A 10,531-nucleotide genomic window follows, 5' to 3' on the forward strand; every position below is an offset into this window, starting at 1 on the left:
AGCTTTTTTGAACACTCTCTATTTCTGCGGCACTTAAATCTCTAGCAATATTTTCTGCCCTTGCTCTGAATGCAGTAAGAGTAAGAAACAATATTGGTATAAATGACGTTTTAGTGGACAGATTAAAAAGAGAACAGGGCTATAATTCAGCAGAGTGCTTTTGGATGAGTGTGGAGGGTGGTGGTGAACATGGATCAACACAGACCTACATCCAAAAAGCAGAGCAAACCAATGAAGCACTGAGCGCCACCAGAATTGGAAGCTCAACTCGACACTAAAGCTAAGAAAATGTCACACAGGTATAGACTGGTGTCGTCCTTACAAATGCATGCAATATCTACTAAAACACTCAATGCTCAGGTCTGGTTACATTTTTTGTGATTTTAAAGAGACGATTATGATGAACTTACCCTTAGAGCTTCTGAGAGAAAGTTTAGCAGAATTTGGGACCAATGGTGTTAAAGTGTTCTAGGCAAATGTTTGACAGCGGAATTGAATCTCCAGAGTACAGCCTACACCAAATATTAGCCTAACAGATGACAATCTGAAATTGTTGGTTTTCCAGCCCTGGAATGGCAATCATTCTCAAGGTGATCCGGACATTTAGCCTGGGGCCAGCTCTGTTAACTGGTAGCCATATGCTCTAACGTGGGATTTTAACGCCATCAGTATTCAGTAAGTAACAGCCGCTGTCCTGCAGAGGCAACACAACTGTTAATTAATTCAAGGAGGCAATCAGAACCCAAGGTGCAGTCAGTTCAAAAACAGATCCATGTAATCATTCTGTCTTTTTTAATGATCTGCAGGATGAATGAACAGTCAAAGGTATTCTCATAGGTGAATTAAACAGAGGTCACAGCAACAGCAAAATGAAAAATGTTGTCATTCAGCCACAGCGTTTTTATGTTCGCTCGCTTAGTGCAAGTTCAGATTTGCATGAACAATCAGAACAACTCCATCAGCCATCAAGCTAGGGTATATATATATATATATATATATATATATATAGTCAAACTCCAGCATCATGTCACTTCTTTTCAGTGAATAAAGGGAAGGCATATCAGCTAGGATTACCTGAGGTTTCCGTCACGTCTTTAGATCTCTTTTCATTTATCACGTCAGTGTCTACGTGACCCATGTCTACTCAAACAAAGCTTGTCCGTTTCAGTGGGTAACTAAACTTTCACTCACATGTATCTGTATGTCACTGTAAACTGCTTTTCTGGATGCAGATGTTGGGTCGCTCCTCGCCCTTTGGACATTTAGGTATGGCAAGAAGCATAAATTAGAGACTTAATTTATTCTCTGATATCCAAAGCAGTTTAGATAAGATAAGATAAGATAAGATAAGATAAGATAAGATAAGATAAGATAAGATAAGATAAGATAAGATAAGATAAGATAAGATAAGATAAGATAAGATAAGATAAGATAAGATAAGATAAGATAAGATAAGATAAGATAAGATAAGATAAGATAAGATAAGATAGATAGTGACTTTATTAATCCCTCGGGTGGGTTCCTCTGGGAAATTCGACTTCCAAAAAAAGCACAGCAACGACCGAAGTTACAGTTACAGAATTGTTATATATATATATATATATATATATATACACACACACACATATATATAATCACAAATACAAGACATACACACACACTATATAAATACAGAGACAAATATAAATAAAATATACAAAGGGGATAAATAGAATAAATAGGAATAAAAAATAAAAATACAAGTGAATTGCACATTTCAAGTATTGAGTCTATTGCACTGTTGACTATTTACAAAAAGTATTGCACAAGGTATTGTACAGTGAGGTGAAGAGGCACTACAGCTTAGTTGTTCCCCCCTCCTTTGTCCTCCTGTCTCCCCTCCCTCTCCCCTCCAGAGAGGAGTTAAACAGTCTGATGGCGTGTGGGACAAAGGAGTTTTTAAGTCTGTTAGTTCTTGTCTTGGGGAGAAGCAACCTGTCACTGAACAGACTCTTCTGATTGTTTATGGCCGTGTGCAGAGGATGCCCAGCATTGTTCATAATGTCCAGCAGTTTCTTTAATGTCCTTTTCTCTGCCACTGTCACCAGAGTGTCCAGCTTCATGCCGACCACAGAGCTAGCCTTCCTGATCAGTTTCTCCAGCCTGGATGAGTCCCTTCTTTGCTGTGCTGCTCCCCCAGCACACCACAGCATAGAAAAGTACTCCAGCAACCACCGACTGGTAAAACATCCTCAGGAGCTTCCTGCAGATGTTAAAAGACCTCAGCCTCCTGAGGAAGTACAGTCGGCTTTGGGCTTTTTTATACAGGTGCTCTGTGTTGCATGACCAGTCCAGTTTATTGTCCACCCACAGCCCGAGGTACTTGTACTTGTTGACCACCTCCACCTCCTCCCCCTCTATCTGAACCGGCAGTGGACCTTCTCTGGACCTCCCGAAGTCCACAACCAGTTCCTTAGTCTTTGAGGTGTTGAGTTGCAGGTGGTTTGTGTGACTCCATGCGACAAAGTTCCTCACCAGACTTCTGTACTCCTCTTCCTGATCATCCCAGATACACCCCATGATGGCTGTGTCGATCTGCAAACTTCTGAATGTGGCATAATTCAGAGTTGTAGCAGAAGTCAGAGGTGTACAGGGTGAAGAGAAGAGGGGACAGCACAGTTCCCTGTGGTGCTCCTGTGCTGCTGACCACAGTGTCAGACGTGATGTCCTTCAGCCTGACGTACTGTGGTCTGTCGGTGAGGTAGTCGGAGATCCAAGCCACCAGGCAGGGGTCCACCTCCATCCTGTTCAGTTTTTCCTGAAGCATACAGGGCCGGATGGTATTAAAGGCACTGGAAAAGTCAAGAAACAGGATCCTGACCGTGCCTTTTCCCCCATCCAGGTGTGAGTGGGCTCTGTGTAGGAGGTACAGGATGGCATCCTCCACTCCGACACCCGCCTTGTATGCAAACTGTAGTGGGTCCTGGGCATGTTGTACCTGTGGTCGGAGGAGGTTGAGGAAGAGCCGCTCTAGAGTCTTCATAAGATGTGACGTCAGTGCCACCGGTCGGAAGTCATTCAGCTCATTGGGCCGGTTCTTTTTGGGGACCGGGACGATGCAGGATGTCTTCCATAGGGCGGGCACTCTCCCCAGTCGCAGACTGAGGTTGAAGACTCGTTGTAGCGGCTCCCCAAGTTCAGCAGCACACGCCTTTAGCATCCTAGGACACACCTTGTCTGGGCCTGCTGCCTTTCTGGGGCGAAGCTTCCTCAGTTGCCTCCTGACCTGATCCACTGTGACACTGGGAGATGTTTGGGAGGAGGGGAGGGGGGGGAGAGATGTCTTGCTGCTGAGAGAGTTTACTTTGCTTTAACACCATTTAATTATTCTTGGCCTTTCCGCATTTCTATTACAGCCGTAATGAAAGGTGTTTCGCAGCGATATGATGAAACAACACACCATCAGTCATAACATGGCACACTGTGAAACATGGTCAACACCCAAAATATCTGTGCAGGTGGAGTGTTGAGCATGAAATCCCTTTTATCAAGAACACGGGCGTTTCAGTCTCCTTTCATGATGTTAAACCAAGGTTCTCTACAGAAATGTCTCTGCCCTTTCCTGACTATAGCAGTAGCAGAGCACACGTACTTCTGTCTCATGGTCTGTTGAAGATGTTGAGGCAGTTGTATCTATGAGAATATTAGACTACGCTGCATCCTGACACGCATGACACTAAAAGCGTACCCAGTGCAGGAGTCCTGACCACAGATCAGTATGTGACAAAAGCAAGAACAGGTTGCAAGAAAAGTGTTTTGGTGTGCAACCTGTGAAATATCTGTGGCTCACTGAGAAGCCCAGTGTTCTTCATCACAGATTTAAATGCTTTAAACATTAAACCAGTCACACTGTCAGTGCCTACGCATTTGGAGGTTTAAGGATTGTTAAGATGACAAGAAGTGAGTTCCAACGGATTAAAAGTGTGCAGATTATTATTATTTTTTTCATCTTGTCTTGTCTTTTTAATTTCTTCAGAAAGTTACAGGGAGGGATTACTTCCAGACACAGGAAATGCTCCTCATAAACTCAAGGAAACAGAGTAAAACACTGGTAATATAGTTTGTGTTAGAGTCCCCTCAGTTAATGAGAAAAGAAAAAAGTTACATTTGATCAAAGTAGCTCTGCAGCGTATTATTGGAGTTAATAATGTGACACAAAACCACAGATTCAGAACCCTCACAATATCATGCAAATTAAACTACTTCTATGCTCGAGGTTGTTTTACACTGACTGGACACCATGCAAGTTTCCTGTAGCCCTAGTTTCCTGTTCCTAGCTGACAGGACTGGTACCTGGTATGGTCCCCTACTGCTATACCCCATAAGCCCCAAGGTCTAATATACTGTGCATTTAGACATGCTCTTCTGCTTACCTTGATTGTGATAAGAGTGACAAATGTAGAGTCTTGCCTGTGGCAATCAATAAGGCATTTTCACCCAGACAACTGCTGCTCACTGAATATTCTTTTTTTTTTTTTGAGGGGGAAACCTTAGAGATGGTTATGTGGGAAGACCAATGTGGATCAGCAGTTTCTGAGAAACTCAAACTACCAGCAACCATGCCATGTTCAGAGTCACTTACATCATCTTTCTTCCCTCTTCTGGTGCTCGGTTTGAACTATAGCCGGCCATCTTGACCATTGTTTGTATGTTGGCTGCTTTTTCTTCTATTCTTGTGATTCCACACTGGTTTAATCTATGAACAGCAGTGTTGCATGTTTTTCTGTCCATGTATATTATTCTACATAAGGTGTGTGTTTGGGACCATAAAGACATAAAGTGTCTACCAATCACATGTTTCCAAGTGACATTGTATGGTGGATCAAAATCTGATGGTACTTTTCTGATATCATAATTCCATCAGTTTTGATAAGATCCCCAAAACCACTGGGTAAACTGCAGCCCGAAACTATGGCTGAGCCTCCATGTTTTACGGATCATCATCGTTTATTTATATAGCACTTTAAAAACACACCTGGTACACCAAAGTGCTGTACAATACAAATGTAAATATAGGAATAAAATAGCAAAAACCAGACATAGCAATAAAAATGTCAGTTACCCACAGAGTTAAAAGCCAGCGAGTAAAAATAGGTTTTTAATCAGGACTTAAAAACTGGCACTGATGTACGGATGGCTGTAAACACTCACCGTTGTACCTCTTTTGACCTCCATTGTAAATTTCAATGACAATTTGAAGCAAAAAGTTCACATCTGAATTCAACTCTCAATGAAACCAGTACTCTCAAATCGTGTGTCAGGATTGGATTTTTTCTTGTTTGTGGAGGACTGGCCAATCAGATACTGTTTATCTGTTTTGTTCTTCATTTGAGGTCTGCCACTTAACCTGTGTAGTTTAGACCTTTTTATTTAATTATTTTTGTTTTCAAGGAGAACTGTTCCTCCCTTCATCGCCCCGGTGCATTTTCTATGCGTTAGTGATTCATAAGTCAGTGTTAAGTTTCATAACAAACAAATATTAAAAATCCTCTCAAATGGTCAGCACTACAAATAAATGAAAAAGTCAGTGTTGAAAGAAAATCTATTTTTTGTTGTTGTTGTTGTTGTTGTTTGCTTTTTCGGGGGGGTGCTCAAGACGACTTTTTGAAATTACTTTATGGGAAGCAAAATATAAAGAATTGAGGGGTGGTCTGAGACTTTTGCACAGAACTGTATATGTCTAAACGACAGGTGAGATGCTACTGTGTGATTGGCTGATTAGATATCCGCTTCGAAGAGGAGGTGACGAAGTGTCCCTAACAAAGTGGAATCATAAGTCTGTGATTAACGCGCTTATACGACTTCGGAACTTCTAGGTAGTATTATTTCAGGCTAATATTTCTTAGCTGCTGGCATAATAATAAACGTTACACGGGTACACGTGGTTTCACCGCCTTTAAATTCGCCTTTGATGCTAATCAGAAACATAAAGGTAATGCTGTGTCCTTGATCCTTGTCCTTCAGCTCCTCAACAAACGTCCCGAACGATCACGTCAAACACAGCGCCGTGTACAGTCAGCCCGCTCTGTGCATATTTTATGCGTACACTGTCTCCACGTCTCCAAAAGCTCCTGTTCACAGGTGACACTGTACAAACAAGATTATGGATGTGCCACTGTCCTGTCAAAATACATTAAGACTCAGCGCTGACGGACATTCTGGGAGACTTTGATGTGGCTGCGGCTGTAAGAGCGCGGATTCGCTCTGGTCCTATCATCCTCTTGGTGAGGTGAAGAGCGTCAACGGCGGGGCAGAGCTTTGCGCGTTCACGCGAAACCTATAAACGGACGTGGCGCGCGGAGAGCTGTGAGTAGTGTGTGGAGAAATGAGGAGAGAATAACGGCGGCAGAGGATGGCATCTACAGCGCCATGGGAGATAATCTGATGACACATGCAACAGAAATGCTGCAAATGCCATCTGCACAAACTTTTTTCTCTGTGTTCTGAAGACACGGCAGCTCTTCAACTTTGCCCTACGAGGTGATATGTGAGAAGGAGAGGCCAACCATGCAGCTGAATGAGTCTGGAGTTCAAACGGTGGCACCCGAGCCATGTCAGCAACAAATACTACAGGACGACTACAATGGGAACTGCAGCGAAGGTTCCACCACTAACATGTCACTGCACTGCTGGCTGCAGCTCCTCACCAAGGAATCTATCATGGAAATTCAAGGAGACAGCTCCAGCGTAGTGGTACGTGTGATGATAGCGTGTGTCTACTCTATCGTCTGCGCTCTGGGGCTGGTGGGGAATTCACTGGCTCTGTATCTGTTGCACTCCCGTTACAGGCAGAAGCAGTCGTCCATCAACTGCTTTGTGATGGGGCTGGCTATCACAGATCTACAGTTTGTTTTGACCTTGCCTTTCTGGGCAGTGGACACAGCCCTGGACTTCCGCTGGCCGTTTGGTCGTGTGATGTGCAAACTCATCAGCTCTGTCACCACCATGAACATGTATGCCAGTGTATTCTTCCTCACAGCTATGAGCGTGGCACGTTATTACTCCATCTCCTCCGCACTGAAGATACACAGCCGACGGACAGCAGCTGCCAGAGCCAGGTGGACCAGCCTGTGCATCTGGGCTGTTTCTTTGCTGGCCACTTTGCCTCATGCCATCTACTCCACCAGTGCCCAAGTATCTGATGAGGAGCTTTGCCTGGTGCGCTTCCCAGACTCTGGCAGTTGGGATCCACAGCTCCTTCTGGGTCTATATCAGCTTCAAAAGGTCCTAGTAGGTTTCCTTATTCCTCTAGTTATAATCACCGTCTGCTATCTGCTGCTGCTTCGCTTCATCCTAAGCCGGCGCATTGCAGGTGCAGCGGGCCCAGAGGCAAACCAAAGCCGGCAAAAGCGTCATTCCAAAGTGACTAAATCCATTGTCATCGTAGTTCTCTCCTTCTTTCTCTGCTGGCTTCCTAATCAGGCACTGACACTGTGGGGTGTGCTCATAAAGTTTGACCTTGTGCCCTTCAGCAAAGCTTTCTACAATGCACAGGCCTATGCTTTCCCTCTGACTGTTTGCTTGGCGCACACCAACAGCTGCCTCAACCCTGTGCTCTACTGCCTGATCCGCCGGGAGTTTCGGGCAGGCCTCAAGGAACTTCTCCTGCACGCCACGCCATCTTTCAGGAGCCTGACTCATCTGCTGCGTCGCAAGGCCAAAGTGGCTGAGGCACCACCTGTTTTGGTGCTGGTCCAAATGGATGTCTGACTGGGATGATTGGGGAACTCGAAACATTCCACCTGCGGTACTATTGATCTGTTTACCAAGAGGGCATATGTCTCACCTACTCTGTCGATGCAGAAAATTGCATTTCTTTTAAAAAACAAACAAAAAAAATGCAGAATTATAATGTACTGCACGGTAGGATGTGCCTCACTTCTACTGTGTTTCTCAAGATTTCCTCTGCATCACATATTTCTGTTGTTACAGTTGTTCACTGTTTCAGTCTCCCCGCTTCTGTCGAGCAATACTGCTCTCATGTCATGGACATGTATAGCTGTTAATCCAAAGTGAGATTCAAATAGTTGCAGCACTCAGGCGTGATTTTTTTTTTTATGCATACCGGTAAATTACTGTGTTTGTGTTTGTTTACTGGTACAAGTGTGTAATTCTTTCATCAGTATAATCAATGGAACAAATGGAATCAAAATAATTAATTTTAAAAAAGCAGGACAGTGATGCTTAGAAGTGTTTGCTTTATTTAAAATATCATAAAAGAAAAGAGCAATTTAATCGCCTGTTGTTGTATCTGTGGAAAAACTAAAGAAATGAGCGGGGGGGGGTGGGGAGGATTTGTACATTTTATTTTTGTAGATGTATGGAGTAAAATAGTAGTGCTTGTTGCATTGTCCTGGAGAAATGACTCATCTCTTGTGAAAAAATAAAAAGCAAATAAAATGTACAAGAACTAAAATCAATTTCCTGAGCTTTTTGGGGTAAGGCAGCATGGCATCAAAGACTTCAGCGTAATGAGTGCATAGTTAGTAAACGTCTCCCTTGTGGAAAGCTTTGAGGATTAGGACTTGAAGTGATCCATTTAAGATTTTATACCCCTGTGCAGCAAATAGTATATGATTCATATTTGAACTGAGCACGTATACTGTGTTGTATGCACACAAGATGAAAAATTTACGATCATTATTTCTCTCTGTCTCACTCTCGCTGACCTTAGACAGCCATGCAAATATACTCAAATGCGTTCTTTTTCTTACTTTATATATGTCAGACTGAAAATTATAATGAATTATGTCGAATTTCCTCTAAACATCTGCATTATATGTCAGACATTTACTTTAAACCAAAGCATTTTTTCATTTAAAAAAAAAAAGGCATCTCATGGTTGGACAGACCACCAGTGCCACAAACAGCCTTTTTATCTCTGGTAAATTGAACAGATACATATGTTGACTGGAGCTTCTGTGGTCATAGCATCAGCTTTCATACAAGACAGCTGCTAATTTGATGTTTTTTCATTTAAATCATAATGACTGATAATCCTGTAAATAAAATAAAGACTAAATAAAAAACTCAGCTTGAACTATTTTGAATAATTGGGCCAGATCATATTAGAATTCAGAGCCCGTAGGAGGAGAGACAAAAAAGGAAAATAGTCAGAGGTGCTGAGAGCGTGCAAAATAAAGTGGTGCTAATGTTATGTAAACAATCCCACACCGGCAAGAGGGCATCAGACAACAGAGACTCCCTTCTCTGTTCTTTTATTGATGAGCTTTAACTTTCTCATTCTGTGCTTGTGCAGCTCTCCTTCAATCACTAACAACAGCAGCACTGCGCTGCACAAATAATGAACAAAGGTGTTGCTAACTAGACTGCATGTCAGATAGAGGGGGCAGATTTTCTTCGTCTCTTCTGTTGAGAATGGGATTCTCGCTCTTCAGCGCAACTTTTGTGTGAAATGAAGTGTAGCAAAGCCGTAGTCTAAACATAAATACTAAATAAAACACTTGTGTGGTTTGAAATGTCTTTTCAAATTGCTTTGTGGACCTAAGCTGATGCTTAGTGTCATTCTTAGATAGAAGTATATGAAAAATGCCAAACAAAAGCTTTAGGTAAACAATGGCCCCAGACAACCAGAGTTTGCTGCATTGCATTATAGTTTGATAAAGGCTTTAGCGATTCTGTTCTACATGATTGATTTTGCAGGGTGCCTATGCCATAAACAGATATGTGTTCAAATTATCATAAACAAAGTCATACACAGAATACTTTGACTCGAGTAAAATTCAGGTAAATAGAACCTTCGATTTTTGGGGCTTTTGTAAAAATATGCTTGTTTGCTATGAGTAACCTGCTATGTGCTGCACTTGAAGGAAAACTGTACGCACAAGCAGCAGGAACACTTGGGTCAATAGAGGCATACCCCAGTTTTGCCCCGTGCCTTCAGTGGGTCAGCCTGAACAAGCTGGGAGCAGAATCTGCAGCAAATAACAGAATCAGTGACTTTTGTAATCTTGCCTGGTTATAAATTCACTGAGGAAAGATCTCTGGGCCAATTTTGCCTTCAGAACACCCTAAAGCAGATTAACTGCATATCATGGGCCTTTATTTATATAGCAGAGAAGAACCAACGCACCAGATAAACTAACTTTTCACAGAGCTTTGTATGCAACATTGTTACATCTTGATTGTGCAAAGACATAACTGTATTAGGAAAGCGTGATAGCTCACTTAGCATGAGTGCATTTCAAAATCTCTATGGCTCTCACACCTTGGATTCATCACAGAAAGCCTGCATGATACAGATTTGTACCATCAGCATGTGAGTAAGGCCTGCTGGGCTATCCATAGAAAGGTTCAGAGTTAGACTCGGTTCAGAAAAAACTGACTTGTTTCACGTGAAGTTAAAACTATGATGGTGCTGATAAACAAGTTCCATGTAGATCTATCTATCTATCTATCTATCTATCTATCTATCTATCTATCTATCTATCTATCTATCTATCTATCTATCTATCTATCTATCTATCTATCT

At 42.4% G+C, this 10,531-nt stretch overlaps 1 protein-coding gene across 1 annotated transcript; it reads left to right on the top strand.

The window, feature by feature from the left end:
• Positions 1–5,832: 5,832 nt before the first annotated feature.
• On the top strand, positions 5,833–8,312 carry rxfp3.2b (relaxin family peptide receptor 3.2b). The gene has a single exon (XM_042216847.1). The coding sequence runs from the start codon at positions 6,547–6,549 to the stop codon at positions 7,747–7,749; it is 1,203 nt and encodes a 400-aa protein (XP_042072781.1). The 5' UTR covers positions 5,833–6,546; the 3' UTR covers positions 7,750–8,312.
• The last annotated feature ends 2,219 nt before the right edge of the window (positions 8,313–10,531 follow it).

Source organism: Haplochromis burtoni, unplaced genomic scaffold (assembly GCF_018398535.1).
Source record: "Haplochromis burtoni strain Fernald_Lab_line unplaced genomic scaffold, NCSU_Asbu1 Contig_13, whole genome shotgun sequence".
Classification (NCBI taxonomy): Eukaryota; Metazoa; Chordata; class Actinopteri; order Cichliformes; family Cichlidae; genus Haplochromis; species Haplochromis burtoni.

Coding starts and splice junctions, on each gene's coding strand:
- rxfp3.2b (XM_042216847.1), top strand. CDS start 6,547: ATGCAGCTGAATGAGTCTGGAGTTCAAACGGTGGCACCCGAGCCATGT.